Genomic DNA, 23,474 nt, shown 5'->3' with positions numbered 1-23,474 from the left:
TACCCTGCAGTTTTTTAAAAATTATCTACACATCTCATATTTTCCAGTAAACATAAGCAAATATGCTTTTTTAAACACAATAAAATAATGAGTACAAAGTGGCACGTTCAACATGATGATTTAATTTACCACCATTATCAACACTGCAAGTGTCATGTCCGTTTACACCAGGAGGGGAGGGTTTCTTTAAGAAGCATGCAAGCGGTTGACTGAGACTCTCCGGCCAGCTGTCCCCAGATGTTTAGCTTTGGCATCAATCACTTCTGTCTCCACAACTTCAGTAGGAATCAAGGTACTTTCTAACGCCAACATCTGCTTCTTCTCCCTCTTTATCTTCTCCAAGATTAGCTCTCCTGGCATGTCCTCATCTGTCTCCTCCCGCTCTGCAAATGGCAGGAGGACGGTTTCCACCACTGCAGCAACCGCTCCGAGCATCGCCAGAGTGGAGCCGAGCATGTAGATCTTCAGCATGCCTCGGCCAGGCCTCTGGTTTAGCATCTCCTTAGCGAATGGGATGATCTCACTGATGGTTTCCATGTTGTGTTGTTTGGTTACCTGTTGAAGGAAAAGGAGGAAAAGGTTTGTTTCAGAAATGTGTCCAAGAGCTATGTTGTTATTGTGCTAAAAACCCTTGTTATATGAAACACACCAAAGTGGCTCTTTCCCAGTGTTCGGTCCAGTCAGGCATTCACAAGCAGGAAGACAAGAGGAAGATTCTGCCATTTAAACCCAACTGGAGCCAGGTCAACTCCCACAGATGTGACAAAATGCATATTCATGAGGCGAGTGCAATCACTTTTTGGAGATTAGAGCGTGTTTGGGTAAAAGGGCAGGGGTTTCCAGGACAGTGATAACATTTTCCTTGAAAGTGAAACTGTATACATTTAACATCATAAGGTCTGCATGCACCACACTATAGCGCTTTAGCATGCTGTGTGTTATTGTTATCTATCTCAAAAAGACCTCTAACCCTGCAACAATCCTGCTTACAAAAATTCAATTACTTCACACCTTCCTGAACATTGAACAACATCAGGTGGTTGGTTGTGTTGCGTGGCTTGTTAGCATAAACATTGATCCTCATCAGGAGAGCTTGAATAGTGTCCAATCACAGCGAGTTAGAATGTGGAGAGTCAGTCCCATTTATTGGCTGGAAGGTTTTGTTAGACTTATTGAATGCTGACAGATAAGGTTAATTAGAAGAAAAGGTTAAATAGAATCACCCCTATCATGCTGTCCTGAGCTGCTTTGTCTCATGTTCAGCGTCTGACCATGGAGCTGACAATGACGCAGTGATTAACATGAGTGTCTGTGCAAGTCTGAAACTCTCTGCCCTTTGACCTCGTTCCCTACTGCAAGAAGGAGGGAGTGAAATCAGGCCAAGTCAGTAGTGAAATGTGTCTGATCTTTGTCACAGAGAGAAATGTGTCATCTGCTTTCAGTGAAATGACAATCGGCCAACGCCACGAGACGTCTGCATGTTTGTTCCACATCTGCACACCAGATGAAGACGATGCACCGTCACATATAATCCAGTTGGATCTTTGGCCATGCAAGGGTCATGGCCCTAGGGATGGCAATGTCGGTCAATCTGTTGGCCGGTTTACCAAGTTGGAATAACTGAAAAACTATCGAATGGATCGCATTTAATACGCTACAGACGTTCATGGTTCCAAGAAGATGTGCCTGCTGAATTTGGTGATCCCTTAACTTTCTCTTTAGCACCACAACAAGGTTAATTTTGTCATCATTATCTGGTCAAAATTTAATCTTGGTTCAGACTCATGACATTTCCATCACTTAGCTACTTAATCTTAATGCTAAGCTAATGTGAGAAGGCTAAAATACTTAACGAAGAAGAAATAGCATAGTAAATATTCCAATGTTAACATGTTAGCACACAAATCTAATAAGGTTTCGCATGGTTAACATCTGCTAACTTCAACATGTTAGAATGTTAAACTAACGAGGGTTAGCACATTCAACATTAGCCTATACCTGCTAAAATCAACATGTTGGCCTGCTAATATGCTAAACTAACAAGATTTAGCATTGTAAATATTATAACTGCTAATATTAGCAAGCTAAAGTAAAAACGTTTAGGTTAACTTTATACCTGCTTACGTCATCATGTTAGCATTATCTTTATGAGCATATTAGCTTGTTAACGCAAGCATTAAGCTCAAGTAGCCTATAGCCTGTGTACTTGAGCTTATTGCTAACATCAACATGTTGGCCTGCTAATATGCTGAAGTAACCAGATTTAGCATTACCTGCTAATGTCATCATCTTAGCAAGCTAAACTAAAACATTTAGAATGGTTAACATTATACCTGCTTACGTCATCATGTTAGCATTATCTTTAAGAGCATATTAGCATGCTAACATCAACATGTTGGCCTGCTAATATGCTGAAGTAACTACATTTAGCATTACCTGCTAATGTCATCATCATAGCAAGCTAAACTAAAACGTTTTGAATGGTTAACATTATACCTGCTTACGTCATCATGTTAGCATTATCTTTAAGAGCATATTAGCATGCTAACATCAACATGTTGGCCTGCTTATACACCAAACTAACAAGATTTAGCATTATAAATATTATACCTGCTAATTTTATCATGTTAGCAAGCTAAACTAAATAATCTTAATGGTTAACATTTGCTTACATCAACTTGCACGATCTTTAAGAGCATATTAGGATGCTGATGCTAGCAAATACAGCCTTAGTACTTGCTAACATGCCTGTAGACCACAGTGTTACTTTACTGATAGTCAACGGTTTCTTGAATTTAGTAGAGGGCCACAAATGTTACACATATGAGCATCATGAACATGAGAATAATACACATTTCTGTTAATGGTCCATTACTTTTGTAACACATTCAGATGCAAAATCCAGAATTGCACAACATGCGAAAAACACAGTTTCAAAACACAGAAAAGAACAGGAAGTGAAAAACACTGTCCCACAGCTTATGGTGAAATTACTCTTTTGGTGTTTTAATGAACACTTGAACTTTAACTCTGCAGTGATGAACTGTCTCTAAATTCCCGTACAACCTTTCCCCCTGATGGTCAGTTTTCAGAGCACAGACTGTTTAAACGTTGCCCGTAATATTGCTATAATTACACCCTCAATAATGTCCCTCTTTGAGAAACTCAGTGTGGACTCTGGGCAGCTATGTTTACCACTGCTGGGAAAAGGTTGAGGCTGTTTGGAGACCTTTGCTCCACATTTCTGGCTCATTCTGCTTCAATGGGCAGCCTGTCTCCGTCCTGGGCTTCACCAAGTCGACCATGTTGTGGTTTTGGGGGGTTGTGAGGAGGGTCTATGGTGTGTGTAGATCTGAAAACTCTGTTGATAGAGGTTTGGGGGAGAAAAGGGTCAGTATATACTCTGGTTTTATGTGACACTTTCGGGAAAAATCAGGGACTGACACGCAAACAATGATTGTAAGTGATTGCTGACATTAAAGGGGATTTCCACTTGTTCCGCTTGTGTTGTATTTGCTGGTTTACTGTACTTACTCTTTGACGCTGCTCTGGACCCCCTGCTGGTAATCCTGGCTGTGCTTGAAGAGCTAATCTACTGAAGAAGTGCAGCCGAGTTAAGTGGTTTGAAGCTGGAGGTTGGTTTAATTAGTGTCAGGTCGCAGAATCAAGTTAAATATATTGATATCTGTTGATAAGTTTCCATTTATCTTTCAGGTATTTGCACGAGTAATCTGTAGACATTTAAATACCTTTTTATATTCTTAATAAGTTCATTTTGAGAGTTCTGTCTTCTGCTATTAATAAATGTTTATTCATGTTTCTATTTTATACTTTTCAACAGCTTTAAGCTTATTTGTCCAAGAAGAAAGAGAGAGAAAAACATCTTTTGTACAGGCTTTATTTATGAGCACACATATATATCAGTATACACCATAACGCATAGACTACATCTAAATGAATGATGAATGCATCAACACAAAGCCACGTCCAGCGACAGAGACAAAGAGCAGACTGTGCAGAATGAAGCACATACAGTAAGTGAAGAAACACATAGTGAACATAGGCTACATGACATTATACAGTATATTGTAGCAGATAGCTATGAGAGCGATGAATGACTTGGCAAGTTCTGGATATAATCATGGTGTTTACACTGTGAATGATAAGTTAGTTTGAGTATGTGTTCTAACTCAAGTCTGTACAACTCTTTTTATATTTTCTTTTTTTTTTTTTAAAAAGGAGGCAAATACTTTTAGAAAAATAAAACAAATAATGTGATAAAAATAAAAACAACTTTACAAGAACAGAACATATACCAGTGCGGCTTATCTGAAGCAGTAAGCATGCAGGTTCTCCACGTGTTCCTTCTATTGCACTTAAAGATGCCGGCTGGCTAAATGAGGATATTTTACACTTAAGATTTGATATTGACTATTAATGTTGACTTAAACCCTCCCCGGTCAGACACCAGGAGTTGTCAAATAAAGCCTTCGTGACATTAAAGGTCATGGACTGCTTCACCATGACCGAGCTGGACGCCAGGTGCAACCCAGCAGCAGGTGAGCCCATCATACCACCTTTTTTACAGAGACAATACTGTCTGAACGGTCCTGTTTAAATGAAGCCTACCCTGTTCAAGTGAATAGTGTGTGTTTGTGTGTGTGTGTGTGTGTGTGTGTGTGTGTGTGTGTGGTTGTCAGGAAGCTTCATAGGCACTCTTTCCAAAATAAAATGTCCCACTGACTGTAGTGGACCTCTCAGACCGCGTGTGGGTCTGTCAGAGGATTAAAACCACTTCTCTCAGTTCTCAGTACTGCAGGGACCTGCTGACACAAAACAGCTGCATGCTGAGTCAGCACAGCAACACTGACCTGCAGGGGGCAGAAACACACAATAGGTGAGACACATATTTGCTTTTAATGGGCAGAAAATTACACAAAATATGAACAGAAAGATCTCAAATGTTTGTTTATGTCTCCTCACACTCAGATCCTTTATGAAGGAAACATACATTAGAGCACGTTGTCAGACAGCCTGTGTTTAAAGGCCCTGCATGTTGTTACAACTACACAACATCTCCTTCAACAACTGTTTTCATATTTACAGAAAGTTAAGCTCAATTTTTTGTTGCTTATTCCTACAAAGGTTAAAACATTTTGTCATGCCCCCCCTTTGGCGTGTTGAATAAATGCACATGATAGCGTCTTTTTAGTGTCTGTTTTAAGGTCTGTTTTCTTTCTTCCTACATGTGGTTAGGTCTGTTTTAAGATACATCTTTTTTGTTAGTTTAAGGCACAAAAAATACTTGGTAAAGTTTAGAAAACACATGCTGGTGTGGATAAAAAGGAAATACCTTACAATGACTTTTTGCTTCTATTGCCCCTGACTGCCACCCCCCATATTAAAGGGGTGGTATTACGCTAATTAGAAGCTTCATATTTCCCTCTGTGATACCTGTGGAGTAGCTTCGCATCATTTACAGTTAAAAAAAACTCTGTCCCTTTAAGAAACCCCGCTCCTACAAGCCCACTTTCGTCTGATTGGCCAGCTGAGGCTGCAACTTTGTGACGTCACAAAGTGCAGAATGTACAACAAACTGTGTGAAACGTGGCGTTCACAGCAGCCTGCAGACTGAGCTGAGAAGCCTGGGGATTACTCCAACAACATCGTAACATCATATATATATATATTTTAAAAAACAGCATAGTACACGCTCTTTAACCGAGGTCTTTCTACTACGTCAATTGACTTCCCACATGCTGCACTGCCATAGTTACAATGTGTGGGTAATGTAGGGTTCCAACTGACCTTTACATTACCTTGCGATAACGACTGTTATACAAATTATAATGCATTACGTTGTATAGGATTAAGTATGAACATTAAATGAGTATAAAACATAAATTAAATGTTTATATAGTACTTCTTATAATATTAATACAGTGGTTGTTTTTACGTTTATACGTCAACTTTTTGGGCAGGATCATAATTTATTCTTTCTATTTGAGAGGGACTGGAGGATCTTTGTACTCATTTTTAATAAAGGTTTAGTTTAAATATAAACATCTACTACTTTGTGTTTCATGATGGTATGTTAATGCTTTACTTCAACCTACCAAGTAAAACGCTTTTTGGCAAGTAAACTTCATGCAGCCTTCACATGACCGAGCAAACTCCGGTCTGCACAGTCTTTCCGTTGCGGTTCTTCCCGTACCTGAAAGCAGAAGAGAAATCTCACATCAGTCCCACTGCGAAAATCACGCATTAGACATTTACAACATCAGATTTTATATACCGACCCGTTGAGGTTGGCGGGCTCTGAGTGGTAGACGTGCTTGCCCTGCTCAGCGATAGTGGGTGCATGGTGCGGGACCACGTGACTCTGAGTGGCCTTCAGCGTGTGGTAATGACTTTTGGGTTCGATGCTGCTCATGGGCAGGGACATGTGATTGCTCCCGAGTGTATTCCCGTTGACCTCCGCCGGCTTGGGGTCGAGTCTGTCTGGATCGAGACGCTTGCGGTTTTTCACAGGGGAGGACACGTCGATCACCTTGATGTCGGGGATGCTGGCCTGCCTCAGCACCAGCTCTGAGTGGGCCAGCTGCAGCTTCTTCAAGTGGTTGATGGCGACAGTGGCGTTAAAGGCTTGCTGTGGAGTGAGACAGGTTCAAGATGTAAATTAGCTTTCTCGTAAACCCCGGCCTGTTTATATCTTGTATTTTTTATGTTGATGTTCATTAACAAAATCTGTCCCTGGCAAATGAATAAATAAAGCCTAAGGACTGCACTTAGATTCACTTTAATTGATGCTACGTGTGTGCATACAGGAGATAACCTAGACTGTAGATTCGTGTTTTAGAGTCTTTCTTTCATGTAGGCAATCGAGTGCACTTAGGTCCCCAGACAGTAACAGCCCTACATCAGCCATCAGTGGCCTTGATTACAAAACATATCTTATTAAACCGTCCTTAATCAGGAAGGATTTAGCGACGCACCCGATTAATCTACGATAAACTGCAGGTCCTCAATGAGATTACCACATCAAAAGCCAAGACATCAGGGAGCACTGACCTTCCACTTGGACTTGGCGAAGTTCTTCTGGATCTGAACGCTGACGGAGTAGTAGATGTCCTGGCTCCGCGCCGTCTTTCCGATAATCCTGGAAAACAGATGACGAAACGGATTGCATGATTTTCCAGGTAGACGTTAATCCTGGACTACCGGCTGTGCTTCAAACCTATTTTCTTGTGAATGACTGTATTGGTTTGTAGAAAATGTTGTATATTTGAGGGTTATAATACATTTTGTTCCAGCTGCCATTTAGGGTCAGAGCTGCACAGCCAAACAATCAATCAATAAATCAAACAAACAACTTTATTAATCCCACCAGGGGGAACTTTGCGACAGTGTCCAGAGACATTTTATTTCGAAAATCTATCACAGTCAGACTAACTTTGATTAATTATGCAACTATTTTGAAGGGAATTATTTCCTCGCTTTAAGGGTTAAAAGATGCAACAATATTTGCATTAAAATCCCCCATGATTCAGTGCTGATTGACAACACAGTAAAAGCAATCCATAATCAAATCTTATAAATTTATATGATGGTTTAATACATGGAAATCAACTACATTTTAATAGCTACATGTTATTTTAACTGTAGACATATCCTATAGATATTTTATTTTGAAAATCTATCAAAACAGACTAACTTTGCTAAAGTAACGCAACTATTTTGCTTAGAATCATTTCTTTCTAACGGTAAAAAGATGAGACAACATTCGCCTTAAAGTACTTCCATGATACAAGGCTAGATGATTGACACTCACCAGGGATGTCTGAGCGCTTGTTCAGTGGTGTAGCGCATGCTGGGATTCTTCTGCATCATGTTACGGATGAAATCTTTCGCTGATAAAAGAAGGAAAAATGACATTAGCACGAGGACTGTGTGGAAGAATGCAGCAGCTGCAGCAGGAAAGCTGTCCGCGCTATGAGTCAGTGTAATTACCAGATTCAGAGATGTTGTCCCAGAAGGGCGAGTCAAACTCATACTGAGCCTTCATGATCTTAGAGAACAGCCTCGTCTCACTTTCTTCGTAAAAAGGAGGATACCCACAGAGTCTGCAACATAAGAAGAGGAGCAGTTCAGAAATGTCCAACAATAAGGAGGATACAGTGCAGTTTAGGTAGAGGGTCACTAGGTGGTGCTGTAGCTCAATCCCTGCATCTTCTGTTCTGTATTTAGGTAACTGTGTCACGCTAAACCTGGACTTGACCGGCAGTCAGAGGCTTTTAATCTGAAAATCCCGGCTCTAAATAAGGAAAAACCTGGAACCTGTGGAACAACCGTTCGAGCTAATCTTGGTTAAAATCCCTCTTTTGTCTCTTAATCTCAGTCTGCTGTGTGTGCACACATTCGCCACCTCTCTACACTTACAAGATGTAGGTGATGACTCCGATAGACCAGCAGTCCACGGCCTTGCTGTAGGGTTTCTGAGCCAAAACTTCAGGGGCTGAAAGGACAGGAAAACAAAAACAGTGATTACTCTGAATAAGTCTGTATGCAGAGAACACACTATAAATATTGTATGTTGTGTGTACTGTCTTCGTACACACACAGTAAGAGTCCATAAATCTTTCATTACACAGTCACCGTCTTACCGACATATCCTGGGGTGCCACAAGCTGTCGACATGATGTCATTGTCCACCATCTTTGAGAGGCCAAAGTCACTGATCATGATCTTTGAGTTCTCGTCCTGACTGAAGTACAAAATGTTCTCTGGCTGCATGGGGACACAAATAAGTGTTACTTTAGCTGTGTTGAAAAATCAGAAGAAGTTTGACATTTAGGGAATTATTCTTTTTGGTTTTTTGTCAAAACTAGGATGAGATTAACAACAACACTCTCATGAAGCTACAGCAAGCAGACAGTTAGCTGGAGCTCGGTTAGCCTAGCCTGGTTCTGTCCAAAGGTTAACTTAATCCAGAAAGTCACTGCTCCCAGCTACAAAATAATCCTACAAATAAGCTCCTCTTAAATGACAAATTGTTGCTTCTATGTTTCAGTTTTTGCACAGATTAAACAAACATGATATGCTGTGTTAATAAGTGAGCTTAAGAGCTGAGGGTAGGCACATTTTGTTACCTTTTGACAGATCCAGGCTAGCTATTTCCCGCCATTTCCAGCCCTGATGCTAAGATGAGCTAACAAGCTGCTAGCTTTAGCATATTGAAGGTACAGATGAAACAATGGTGTTTCTCTGCTCATCTAACTGTTAGCAATTTTATTAAGAATTAAAAGTAGAAGTTATTATTATGTTTTTCTGAAAATGTACTATATTTAAGGATTTTTTTCCAGTTGTCTTTGTTGGTTGGATTATTATAGGTGGCTTATAGGTGTAGCTATAAATACATTATTCTTACAATGATGTGTGTATGTACAGCCTGTGTAAATGTGTGGTTGTGTTGCGTTATCTGATTCACACCTTCAGGTCACGGTGCACGATGCCGTTACAGTGCAGGTAGCTCACAGCCTGCAGCACCTGCTGGATCACACTGCTGGCGTCCTTCTCTGAGTACATCCCCCGATCCAGGATACGGTCGAAGAGCTCACCGCCTGAAACACTGAGAGAAGATAACGCCACCATCAGAATATATTAATGACACGCCATTTTAATAAGCCAGCCTGCTCATTTAAATAATAATACACTGGTTGAGAAACTCACAGCTGCATGATGAGGTAGAAATGGGTCCGACTTTCGTAGAAATCCTCCATCCCGACGACATTCTCATGCTTGATTCTGTTTAGGAAAATAACAAGATGCTTTTATTAAGACATGGCTGCCACAATCCAACAACAGAAGTTATTTTCAACATAAAGAACAGCTAAAACTGATCACTGTGATTCCTTTCCACACTGACCTTCTCAGGACGGTGATCTCGTTCTCCAGGTTCAGGTCCCTCTTCTGTTTCTTCTTCACACACTTCATGGCGAACAGCTTCCCCGTCTTCTTCTCCTTCACCATGTAGACCTCTGAGAACGCCCCCCTGTTCATCAACACACAAACACATTAGAAAAATGAGTTATGGATGATTATGCAGTCGCTGATTACTCCAGAACATGACAGAGAGATAACAAATAATGAGTCTTCCTTCATATTTCACAAGGGAAATTGTTAATAAAATATGAGGACACAGGCGAGCACAGTTCTGGCTTCTTGCTGGGTCTTCTTTGCATATTTCTTAGCTAGTTTGTGCTTTAATTTCTCCTTTTTGTTGTATAACATTCAGTGTTTTCCAGTGGGGATAATATTTGCAGGTCTTCAAATACACAACGGGTTTCTTGATTTAGAGTGTGGTAGTAACATTTTACAAAATACACATATTCTCCTTCATGCAGACATGTCTCCTAGACATGTCGTAGGAGACGGTTAGCATAGCTAAGCATAAGGAATGGACAAAGAGAAACAGTTAGCCTGGATTGATAAAAAAACTACTTCTTACATTTTAATCACTTTTTTTAAGGGGGGAGGATAAGTAGGGAACATATTGAGCCCCTCCTTTGATATGATGAGTGTGGCTTTAAATCAGGACCCACAGCAAACATGGACTCAATCAATACTTCCATCTATTAAAGACCCCCCCAGTGCAAATCCAGTGTTTAACCTTGTAAACATCTCCATGTGGTGTTTTTCTAGACATATCAGGGACAACATCAGCAGTCATCTCCACGGCTGGGCCTGTCTGCTTTTAAACTGCAGTGTACCGAGGACAGGCTGAACAACACGTTTTCAGATTGGCAGGTTTGTGATGTCACAAACCTAAGGAGCCAATCCCGTTAACGGACGGGGTGACGCTGTGCATATCATTATGTGTAACCTATGGCGACCACTTCCGCGACGCACGAGCCAGCTGTAACCGGCAGCGTAATCTTTGCAAACTCACTACTGACTACTAACGTTAACGTAACTACTTTACATTTCAAGCTAGTTAAGTTTCAACAAGCTGCCACTAAACGATGGCAGAGACGTGTTTAGTTTTTGCGACGGAGGGGGCGGTTGGAAATGTGCATAGTGGGCGGGGCCTATGCAGATTCAGGAATTTTTAATGAAGGAGAAGGAGGAGATGCCTTGGGAGGATTTTTACAAGGTAATTAAACGTATTTTGCAGAAAACATTTATTATTTCAAGCAGAGTATTTTATATCTCTTAAAACATGACTGGAGCTGCTCTTTAAAGCTGCTTATAGGCAGCATTGGGGGCTCTTGACTGCGGCCATTGTAGATAACTTTGTGAAAAAATACAACAGCATAAAGCACCTGTGATATGAAGAAGAGTATAACTCTTTGTTATGGTTAAAGTTACAGAACATCCTGTTTGAACTCCAAAGACTTTAAAATATCACCTTTTGTTTTGATGTGCTATTTTGCCTCTGTCTGCGTCTACGTTAGCACACATAGCTGGAGGTCGTTTCAGGCTCCGGATTTAAATTAAACACACATCAGAACCAGCAATATCAAGGGGCTCAATTAAGATCTGTGAAAGATCTCTGTGGCTTAACTATTCACATGTCTGCAGCTTATTATTCAGCCTCTGCGCTGCTCCGTGTCCCTGCTATCTTCAGCGCTGTCTGGGAATAGTTGTTCCACCCGAAGGATTAGAACCTTTATCCCTGACGCAACGGAAAGAGCGGCGGGCTGAGGGCTCTGCAGGCGCAGAGGTCAGAAACTGAGCATGTGCAGACGGAAACAATAAGCTCCTTCATACAGAACCGACCAGGTCACAGACAGTCAGGGTCAAGGGCGGTGGGCAGACAGGGGATACTACTGCCCTGTCCTTTGTCTTGAAGGGGATGACCATGACCCTGAAGGACAAAGCAGCGTGCTCTTGTGAACAACAACACGCTAACTGCAGGATATGAGAACTCATTTGGCACTGTAATAGTTGCACTGTGTCATTTAGAAGGCGCTGTTGCAATGCCTTTCACACACACGCTCATAAAAACTGCCTAATGCAATCTCAGGGAGGCAGACAGGAACAATCTGCCCCCACAGCATCATCACAGCGCTTCACATCCCATCGCTCAGCTGATTTCTCCTTGGAAACAAGAGCTCATTTCCTTCTTACATCTCCTCCAAGCTTATTGCCGCTCTCGAGAGAAATCATCAATCAAGCACGGCACATGAATGCCATCAGCAGCGTCCCTTTTAACACAACTACAGAGAAGGACTCATCCGAAATCACGGACGTACTTTCGTGTCTAAATTTGCAAGCTCAGATTTAAATATGTTGACTGGAATTAAATTGCAGTGTGATTGTTGACCCCTGATGAGGCTGATTGTTGTCCTGATTGCCAGGAAACCATGAGGATGTTGTTTGTGTGATGAGGCCCAAAGGGGGAAGGATGTATTAGAGGCTTCTACGCAATCTCCTCTCCCTTCTGGATTGTCCTTTTATTAACCACAGAGAAACTGTACACTGAAGAATGGGTCACACAGCTGTGTTGACACCTTCAACATCACTCAGAGGCTCAGACAACAACAGAAATCCTTCAGCGTGTTTTTGTGTCTCTCTTTTGGTTCCTTTCTTTAATTTGATTGCAAACTTTGCAGCATCATTCTGTCTTAAAGGGCCAGTTCGCCGATTTTCAACCTCAGTCCTTTCATGCTATTATGGGGAGCTAATGCCATTATGGTAGGGAAAAAATGCAATTTCCCTGTGTGCCTTTGGAGGAGGCCCTGTAAACCTCCACCAGACTACATAAAACTCGTCATTTGGCGGAGGCCAGTGAGCTCGCTAAACTGCACTTCCTCATTCTAGGACGTCCGCCTCCTATGTCATGTCCCGTTCAGAATCATCAGGTTTGAAATGTAGACTGCAGACCTGAAGATTTTTTAGACGATCCACCGGAATATTCTTGTCGTATTTAAGATTCTGTCCCGCTCTGAGCCGTTGCCTGCAGCTAAACGGTAGTATTTGACTCCAGCGTCTCTCGCTGGGCTGTTCCTTTCAGAGGGAGGGGCACAATGCATGCTGGGTGTTGGAGGAATGTAGAATGGGCAAAACCATGAGCTGTTTGTACAACTTTCTCCACAGCTATGGTGCCAATTTCAAATATTATCGCTTCTATTGATTACAGAGAACACCAGCTTTGACTGAGAGAGGTTTTTTCCAGGGGCGAACTGCTCCTTTAATATTTGATATATTTAATATCAAATGACAAAAATAGTCATTGATATTAGAACACCTTGTTCTGATGGAGCTGATTCTGCTGTACTGATCACGTTTAAAGACTGTGAAGGTGTACAGAAACCTAAATACTATTTCGATTTGGATTGAAGCTCATATTTAATACTTACAGATGCTAATGAATATCAACATGACACCCTTAGTTACACATTTAGAGGGCTATTTTGTAATTACCAGTGGAAGCAATCTTAAGGTAATAAACCTGCGACGTGTGCTTCTACATTTTCGCCCATTTTCCATAAAGCTCCAAATTGTTTTCAAAGCGTTCGGGGAAATTAAAGTAATTGCTGCAAACTAATTGGACCACCTATTAGACGACATCCAGCACTCAGGGGGGCCTCCACACCGCCACAGCCCGCAGCACGGTTCCCTCCACTCTGTTGTCCCGACACACGCAGACGTCACTCTGGCAGCGCTCACTCTGCCTGCACCTTTATTTACAGTTGGCCTCTGATCCGCTGTTCTCCAGCCGCTCGCTAAGCACACAGTGAGTGCTAGAACACCTGCTGATCCTCAGCGCTGACCTGGCAGGAATTAGGCCAACAGGAGAGACTGCCGACTGGGTGTGTGCACAGGAGGACACAGTCACATGCTGCAAAATATTACCTTTGAGATTATTGATTCAAATCCCTGCAGCTGATCTTATTAAAAAGCATATTAACAGTTTGTTTGCTTTTAGGGCTGCGACTCTTTGAATATTGATGAATCAATTAGTGATTTTTTAAACATTTTTGTCTATAAAATCATGACAAAAACCAAATCACAACCTCCTAAAGCCGAATGTGATGTTATCAGAAGTCCTGTTTGGTGGGAAAAGGCAGCAACTTGTTTCTCCTGAGATGCTGGAGGCAGAAACATGAGCATTTCTGCATAAAAAAGTGACGTTAATCTAAAAAAATATTTTTAGTTAAATCAGATAATAGATTTAATTTATATTTACTTATGGGACATTTACAGAGCAGGTAAACCAATGCGACAAACCATAGCACTCATAGTCTGGGCTAATTTGCATTGCTCGTCCTTAGATGGGCCTTTAACTGACTCGACAGCAAATACGCAAGAGACAAATCAGAGCTTTACAACCTGTTGATTTCTACTTGCTTTCTAGTTTCAGTTCCCAGAAAAGGATTTATGTTGTTGTTTGTGTGCTTTTTTGTGAATGAACTGCTAAGCTGACTTCATCCAGGCAGCGTCAGGACAGTCAGACGGACTAACCTCCGACAGCCAAAGCGTCTTGCTGTCTAAGACTTCGGTAAAGTCGGCCTCCTCATGTCAATCCAATCAAACCGGTAATCTGTCCCCGGACTCAAACAGCACCCGGTGGGGCTCAAGTAATGCCATGTGAACGGCGAGGCGAGACAAAAGTTTGACTGTAGATGTGCTCAATAAAAATAAAACATCCACATATGCAACATAGTGCAAGACACACTGAGATATACAGGAAGTCATTCTTTAGTTTGTCTTAAGTTTTTCTGTTTTTATAGCTTTTAGTTTGGAAGGTTTTCGAATGCTTCTTTCTGCCTGTATAAACCTTTGACTCTTTGTGTTTTCAATGTGCTGTTTAAATAAGTGCTCCTTGTCTTTGTCTTCTAATAAATAGTGCTGTCATGCATGGAGTAGAAGTTACTTACGATCCCAGCTCGTCCATGACGTCAAAAACTTCCTGGATGTTTTCCGTGTCCTTCTTCCACACCTGATCGGCCTCTTGACGCCCCATGTCTGCAGACGCTTCAGCAGGGATTTCTTTGACCATTTAAAGGAAGAGAAAAGAATAGAAGTCAATGCCTGTGTTTCCCTTCAGGTGTGTAACTCAATGCCTGTCTTTCCCTTCAGGTAACTCCTGCAGGCTTAGTGTCCACACACCCTCTGCATCGTACACATTAAGTCCTTCGGGATTATTGAGGAGTCCTGAGAAAACAGATGTGAAGGTTTGTACGTCTGTCTGTCGGCAGGAGGACGAACAGATGACACAGACGTCTTTGTCTGGCGGACAAAAGGGTTAGCTGATTAATCCATGCTGTATATAGTACACAGGTGGATTTATAGCAAGCATGGTCTTTACTCCAACAGGGCTGAAGAACTAGAAAATAAGGCTGAACAAAACATATAATCCGTCACACAAACAACTCATGAAAGAGTGACGTCAGCTCTTATGTTGTCATTGCTTAAATAATGAATTATCTGGAAGGATTAGAAAGTCAAGATCAATCAAAGTAAAGGCACTCAGAGGGATTAGGAGCACCGCAAATGAGCAGGTTACCCAGTTTGTTTGCTGCCCTCTTTTCTCTTATATAAGGGATTAGAAAACTCTTGATCTGGAGACCTGCGTGACCTTGTCATAGGTACGAACACCAGCGTGAAGCCTCGGACAAACAACTTGAAATGCAGAATAAATTACATAGTGTTAAAAAAAAAGTTCCCCATTGAACAAGCATTGACATTTGCATAGTCGCCTCCTGTATCCACACATTGGTTCAGGTGACTCACTGCCCAGCTTCCCCTGCTGTATTTAAAGCCCCTTTATCCTGCTGAACAGCCCCCCAGCAGACAGCGACCCCCATCACCCTCACTCCTCAGCGACCCTCTGGCCTGACTTTAATTATACACTCGCCATATACTGTTACGTCTCCATACTACTGCTCTATATGAGGTTATCATTACATCTGATATGTTGTTTCTGCTGCTGTAACATACACTGTTATTTTCCATATCATACTGCACGTGTTCATACTGCTAAATGTTGCTGCTATTACCCATATGTCACTTTACTTTACTTGTTTAATTTTATTCCTATTTCTCCTCGTACTTGCCTTGTCTTTGTGCTGTTGCAGAAACCTAATTCCCCCTCTGGGGATCAATAAAGCACTGTCTTATCTTCACCCAGCATTTGGTTTTTATCTAGCAGAACACGCACAACATCACAATTACTGTCATGCAGGCTGGAGCATATGTCCACAACAATAAACAGCAATGCCAAACTAATCTGCAGCATTCGTTCACATCATTACTCTACACACTCTTCAGCTCCAGGCCTGTCACGCTTTTTTTTGACGCAAAAACACTCATCAATGAATGGACAACCACACAGCAGAGCACGGAGACAGTTTGATCTGACAGTGACTGACGGCGGATGCAGCCCCTCTTATCACCAGCAAGATCAGGTTGGCTGCGGTATCCGCGGAAAAATCACTCTGCGGCAAAACAAAAGCGACTGATCAGATATTCAGATCAAGCTTGTAGCAGCCCCCGAGCTCTTTCAGCCGAAGCAATGACGCTGTCTAATACAAGTTTGGATCACAGACTGACGGCAGGGATTCGTAGAAAGACTCATTATGAAAGCGAACACTCGATAACTACCCAAATAACGCACAGAATACTAATGAGGCAACGTCTGCTCTCTACCTGATTCTGGACTGGAAAGCACTCCCAAATGATGACGAAAAGGTGTTCCAAAACTAAAAGGGTTTGGCTCACAGGTCAAAGTAATTCCCTTCCCACAGCAGAGTTGAGCAGCAGCCTGACTGAGACTCACCTGGAGACTGTGCGCGGTAGCAGCTCTGCTCGGACTCTCCTGACGGTAGCTCACTGAGGACTGGATGGATCACTGCGTCTGAGACTTCACAAATACCTGTTGTCAAATCAGAGATTACATCCATGGAGAGAGAGGGGGGAGCAGGGAGGGGAGGGGCTGAGAGTCTCACAGGTGCGCAGTGAGACGTATTAAAGGCGCAGACTCCAGACCAGCCTGCTGCTGCATTTTTCCACACAGCTGCTGCAGGATGGAAAACGGCGCTTCTGACGCAGAGCTGGAGCTTCTTTCCAAAACGGCACGATTTATTCAAAACAGTTCAGCGGTTCATGGGCCTGCGCATGCGCACACGCAAGTTGGTCTTGACTGAATATTGATTGGAAGAACAACCTTCTTTGAATGCAAGTAATAGGTCCGGGCATGTTGGAAAATGAGATGAGGAAGATTTTTTATTGTTTTAGATTTCGAGAGCAAAGATATATATATATATATATATATTTAAACTGTGTTAGCATATTTCGACACATCTGAAAATGCAAACAAACAAACAAACAAACAATAAAATAATAAAAACAAAATACGTTTTAATGCCTGGCACTAAATTTTAACTTTCTTAACTTTATTCTTGAAATGTAAAACAAAAAAATATCTTCACTTGTGTTTTGTTTCTTATTTCTAATTACCAGCTAAAATAAGAGCTTGTACAAAGTGTTCATGCCAAGTGGATGTTTTCTGTGGAAGATCAACACAAACAAAACAGTTTATGTTAATATACATTTTACTATAATACTATTTTTTAAATATATGAAGCATAGAAGTAGTTTGCACACGTGTTACCCCCTCAAGGTCACTCTGTGGTTGATTCACCTTTAGCAGCAAATAAAGTTCTCTTTGAGTAAATGTATGACTCACTTTAAGATTTTATACCTGTAAGGGCCTCAACCTTCTTCACATGACTGAAGTCTCCTGATATTATTAAAAGTGCCTCAGGATGTTTAGTCTGTATCCTGGCAACTATTTCACAGAGAACTTCACAGGGAACTCAGTGAGTCTGCACCAACATCTCCAGCTCATCACCTTTGTTGGGCTGAGTCGACACCGTGTGATGACTGATGGCAGAGAGGGCTTACATCTCCATTTCCAAGCCTTCACCTCTGCACCAGCACGGCAACCACGAAAAGGTATAGGTCATGTTATTAACTAATGTTCTTTACATCAATCATCATAAGGTGGTGCAATCCCTTTTGATGCTGTTTAGCTTTTCTATAATTAAAAAAACAGATTTTTCTTAAATATTCCAGGTGACTTATTGTCATTCCAGAGCAGGCCAGGTCAGGTGACTTTCAGTACTCAGGTCCCAGTTTAAAAGAAAGCACTAATAGAAAAATACAACAATAATAAAAGGTTTAGACTCTGAGTAGAAAACTGTAAACTCTGTTTAAAAACTGGAACCTAAATAGACCTTAAATATACCTAAATAAATATGAGTGAGTAGAATATGAGTGAGAGGGAGAGCGCTCAGCCAAGTGGACTCAAGTACACGTTCAATCTTTACAACAGCATAAAACAGGTAGAAAACAGGTCGCAGCAATGACTGAAGTCATCAAGTATATCGGTGCAAATGTTAACATGTTATGAGTCACAGAAATGAATTACAGTTATAATGTGCCTGATAATGGAAGAAGACAAAACAACTTTCATGCTGGAGGAGGATAAACAGCATCCAGAGAAAACCTGGCAACCCTAAAGATGTTCTTATTAACAGCTTACAGCTTACCTATCAGGCACCTTTAAAACTACAACAAACAGTGGTAAGAACTGTCTTGTATAATATAACACCTGTTCCACAGCCTGTGAACGCCGCAGCTTTACACTCTCTGAGTGTAGCAGTGCACACTGTGGTGTTAAGAGGCAACCTTTAACAGGCTTATGTATTAATCTGCATCAGGTGCTTATTTCACCTGCTGCACACAGAGACATACACAGAGCGAGGGGACGGTCGTGTTGAAAACACAGTCACGCCTCCTCTGTGTGCACTGCACACAGAGGAAAGGGCACAAAACAAGCCTGTGTGCACCAAAATTAATTATACACAAATATTTCTAATAAAAACGTGCTGGTATGATTTGATCCGCCATCACAGGCTGCCGCCTTGATCCTGACGAGTCGTTTACCTTTTAAATACAGGCCTGAGTTTAATCAGCACGTGCCGCAGATCGACACAGACAGAATATCAATAGCCGGCCTCGCTCATCACGTTACCATGGAGGCCGGGTCAAGAGGTGGTCTCGGTCATTAGCCTTTGCAGGTGTTTGGAGATGAAGTCGTTTCTAATCAGGACAGGGGGCGTCATCGGGCTGCAGGAACCAGCAGCTCTGTCATGAAAGAGATGATGGATGTTAAACAAAAGCAGCACGGCCCCGCGAGTCACAGTTATTACCACAGGCTGAGAGTGTTATATATATACAGAGAGCAGGACATGTAATCACAAATGTATTACCTGTGCGATCATGCTAATAAATATACTTTTCTAGAAGTATATGTTTTCTCACTGTTTAGCTCCTTCTTGACCCTCCACTCGCGCTGTTTACACTTTATATCCTGAGAAAAACAATTATATCATTTAATCTAACATGCACTGATAGGCCTTTCTCTGTTCAGGGCTTTTATCTCTATTTGCTGCTTTAGAAAAGATTCATAAACTCTACATGTGATTTTATATCCTGATGAACTTTGTTTCCACAGTTCTCAGTGCTACAGCAAAGTCTGATCTCAGACAGGCCTCTATGAAGAAACTAGCATTGCTGTTGAGCTATAAGGAGAATAAAATCCGCCGTAAAATGCCTCTAAAACAAAATGACTAACCAAGCATTAACTGGAGGAATGAAAATAAAACAAATGTTTAAGTTACACTTTGATTCAGGAGAACAACAGAGCAGCTCTGCAGTGAGACTGAGACACATTTATATTACATCCTCTGGCTAACCGGCTTTGTAACTTCAACTTCTTCTTCAACTTCAACTTTATTGTCCCCTGAGGGAAATGTGCTTTGCAGGCAGGTAAAAAACATAAAAGGATAAGGACAACTGAAGGCAGTACCATCATTACATTGTTGAGAAATAAATGCATAATAACTGTTCATTTTTTAAAATTTAAATGTAGTTGTGTAATGGCTTGTGTTGTGAATGAATTTTTCATCCTGTTGGATTTAGCCTTTGGCAATCTAAATCTCCTGCCAGAGGGTAGGGCTCAAACTCAGCATGGAGGAGGATGATCAGGACACTGATGTCCTGAGCCTTAGAGTTCACCCTCCTGCAACAGGTTGTAGGCAGATCAAGTAGTGTAACACCAAGGATTTTACTGGCAACCTTAACAATGTGTCCTAACCTCTGTTTTATCTCCTGATGAGAGGCTGCCAAACCAGGAGAGGTTCAAAGGACAGATTCAACCATTCACCATTTGCTGCACACCCCAAACCGATTGAGCATGTGGAAGAGGTGCAAGCGCTGCTGTGATTGTTTTGTAAAGGGACTGTACTTATATAGTGCTTTTCTAGTCTAGACCACTCAACGGTGCTTTTACACTACATGTCACATTCACACACTCATTCACACACTGATGACAATGACCTAAGTGCCAACCTCCAATCAGGATGTATGCATTCACACACCGATGGATGGCTGTGCCTTCAGGAGTAATTTGGGGTCCAGTGTCGACATGTGACTGTAGCAGTCAGGGATCGAACCACCAACCTTCTGATTTAACGATGGAGAGACGACTGACTGTACCAGCGAGCCACAGCCGTACAGTCGAACATTTAAGTCCCTAAGAGAGAAAGGCACCTTACCTGTAGTGGGAAAAAACAAGAACACGCACTTCGGTGCAGTATTTGAGTTTTTCCATTACTTTATGCATCTCTGATGTCCCACATTTAACTTTAATTCAACTGACAGCGACTTGATTTCAAGCCATGAATATTTTACACATCTAAGAGAGAATGGGCTTTAAACATATGATGCAAGTTGTCCAACAAATATTAGTTGGTTATTTAGTATAAATCCAGCTTGTTTTGAGACAAAAGAAGTTCTTTCAATATGTTTCTATGATTGCAAAAAAGAAAAGAACAGTTTTCACACTTCACTTGTTGCAAAGAATTGTTAGGACTCAAATAGAGACATTAAACTGCTATAGAGTGTATGCAGCAACCACACTACACCTACACATTAATGCAACAGTACTAATATCCCCATAATATAGTAAGAGGTGTCATTCTTCAGAAGTACTTTGTATCATTTAAACTTTGCACTGTGGTTCTGATACTGTTACTAAACGATCTGTGTCGCCTACTTCCTCTTCCCCGAACATTACAGCACAGTGTCGTGTCTGCAGAGCCCGGTAAAAGCTGTGACACCGGGCCTGACTCGTGGCGCCTTACATCATCAACAAGCTTACCGGAGAAACAGTGGGATCTGCTGAACTTTCTAACCCCTGCCGGTGGGATTATCCAACGCTGCAGCTTCACTTATGTCATTAAAGTGATGTAAAACAAAAGCCGCACATTCTCCTGGGAGAGAAACAGAACAATTAACACAGCTGCAGGCTTTCAGATCCATGTCCACCTAACGAGCGGTCAATGGGATTACACTAACGGGATCAGGTGAATGTTCAGAGCCTTAAATAAACTAATCTGCAGCTCAAAAGTGTTCAGAGAGGAAGAGGAGTCATAGACATTACAATCATCACATCTGCACACTTTAAGACGTGATTCAGCAGAACGTTATCTACATTTAAAACCGCTGAGAAAATGTTATTCTGCTGTGGATGTGAAGAGTTACGTAAGTGACCCTGGGTAGGTTTAAGAACTGTTCATTAGTCACATAACCGGAGATTAGACTTCAATTAGTGCTCGCATGAAACAAGTGACCCAAACCTGAACATGTAATCAACCTTGTAAAGTATTAGCGGTGCAAAAACAAGATGTAAAAACTGTGCACAATAAAAAATATGCATATCAGGTGCTGCAACGAGCTCCTCCTCCGCACAGGCTTCCTCTGCAAGATCAGTGTGATCAATATTTAAGGTCAGTCTGCAGACATGCATGTGTGAAGACGAGGCTAATTCTGAGGTCAAAACAATAAACACGTCTCTGTGTGGGTGCTTTCATGGCGCCCACACACAGTGTTATTCAGACCTGCATTTACAGGACGGCTGCACAGTTTGAGGACCTGGTCTGCAGCGTTATTTAAACAGTTCCAAATGTTGCTCTTAATCTAATTATGTGCTATTAAAAACTTACATGAGGATTTCTTCATCGATTCAGATGAGTTCAGACATCATGCACTCATATCTTTTCTGAATATATCTTTTTAAAGTTGCAAATAAAACATGTGTTTCTTCTCAGTGTTATTTACTTTACTAATAAAAAAATGATGTTCTGGGCCCAACAAGAAAGTGTTCCCTCTGTGATCTGGGAGAAGTGGAAAATGAAATGCACTTTCTCTTCTTCTGCCGTTTGTTTTGAGCAAATGTCTGCAGATGGTCCTGATTAGTTTTCCATGTCTGATGAATGCACACTTCAGTATCTCTTCACACATAAAGTTTTTCAGTTGGGTTAAAGTATAACGATGCAGCCTGTGCTTAAGAAGCGCTGAAGTTGTTTTGTGTAAGGTTCGTTTTTTATCCTTTATTTGACATATTTGGAGGTGCAACTGTTGGTTTGCTCTCACTCTGTCGTTGCTCTTGTTTGTTTTCTTTGTTGTGTCTTTAAGGTCATGTGGACTGGGCACCTTGTTGTGCATGATGAAGTTTTATTGTAGGATATTTGGTATCCTGTATCGGTTTTATGGTTTTATCGGTCTCTTGTGCATTTGTCGTTGATTTGATGTATTTTAAAGGCCCATAGGGACGGGCATCGCAAATTAGCCAAGGCTATAAATGCTGCAGTGTGAGGCATCGGTTTACCTGCTTCATATTTGTCCCTAAACAAATAACAGTAAATAAATACATAAAATATCATAAATAAATATTAAGTAAGTACAATTTAGAATTTCATTTCATTTTGGTACACATTGATGTGCAGTATAATCCATATTTAGTATAATTTATGAGCACATAACATTCATCAGTCAATGACTCATTTTTCTCTTGATACTTTAAGTAGGGCTGCACGGCGGTGCAGTGGTTAGAATCCCGGTGTGCACGCAGAGGGCCCGTCTGTGTGGAGTTTGTATGTTCTCTCTGTGCATACAGGCTTCCTCCCACAGCCCAAAGACATGCTCGTTAGGTTCGCTGGTGACTCTAAATTGCCCATAGGTAATGTCTGTGATTGACTGGCGATCCGTCCAGGGTGTTACCCGGCCTCTCGCCCAGTGACAGCTGGGATCGCTGACAACACTTTTGTACTTTTACTTTCGTGACATTCTGACCGAGGACTTCGTTTAAAACTGAAACGACAACGTAAAAATAGAAAGTATCAAAGCACTTCTTTTGAAAAGCTTTAGAGTTTCTCAGGAGTCTAATTAAGTTTCCTGGCAGTCTACAGGGACAAGTGTGCACCCTAGAGGTCAGACGTTAGAACAGCAGTTAAAGCTTTTATGCAACAGCAGTTCACTGAATGGCCAAGGTTACCGAGTCTCTAACACACACACACACACACACACACACACACACACACACACACCTGAGAGGACTGAGC

The 23,474-nt window shown here is 41.5% G+C and overlaps 2 protein-coding genes across 3 annotated transcripts; both read right to left on the bottom strand.

Annotated features, from left to right (window-relative positions):
- Nucleotides 1-186: 186 nt before the first annotated feature.
- g0s2 (G0/G1 switch 2) lies at nt 187-537 on the bottom strand. The gene has a single exon (XM_069659661.1). It carries the CDS (start codon nt 535-537, stop codon nt 187-189), a length of 351 nt encoding a protein of 116 aa, XP_069515762.1.
- A 3,374-nt stretch (nt 538-3,911) lies between these two features.
- On the bottom strand, nt 3,912-17,008 carry camk1gb (calcium/calmodulin-dependent protein kinase IGb). Of its 2 annotated transcripts, none has more exons than XM_069659893.1 (13): nt 16,784-17,008; nt 14,883-14,994; nt 9,926-10,051; nt 9,730-9,804; nt 9,490-9,628; nt 8,664-8,787; nt 8,440-8,515; nt 8,011-8,123; nt 7,832-7,910; nt 7,072-7,159; nt 6,300-6,649; nt 6,117-6,214; nt 3,912-4,871 (listed from the first exon to the last, which is right to left on the bottom strand). In XM_069659893.1, exons 1-12 carry the CDS (start codon nt 16,905-16,907, stop codon nt 6,157-6,159), a joined length of 1,464 nt encoding a protein of 487 aa, XP_069515994.1. In that variant the 5' UTR covers nt 16,908-17,008; the 3' UTR covers nt 3,912-4,871; nt 6,117-6,156. The 2 variants fall into 2 exon arrangements, with proteins under 2 accessions (XP_069515994.1, XP_069515993.1); XM_069659892.1 differs by lacking the exon at nt 16,784-17,008 and adding an exon at nt 16,654-16,692.
- Between the last annotated feature and the right edge of the window lie 6,466 nt (nt 17,009-23,474).

This window comes from Semicossyphus pulcher, unplaced genomic scaffold (genome assembly GCF_022749685.1).
Source record: "Semicossyphus pulcher isolate SPU_LCO1_2020_fin unplaced genomic scaffold, fSemPul1.0.p SCAF_13, whole genome shotgun sequence".
NCBI lineage: Eukaryota > Metazoa > Chordata > Actinopteri > Labriformes > Labridae > Semicossyphus > Semicossyphus pulcher.
This window is presented reverse-complemented; position numbering and strand designations above follow the sequence as displayed.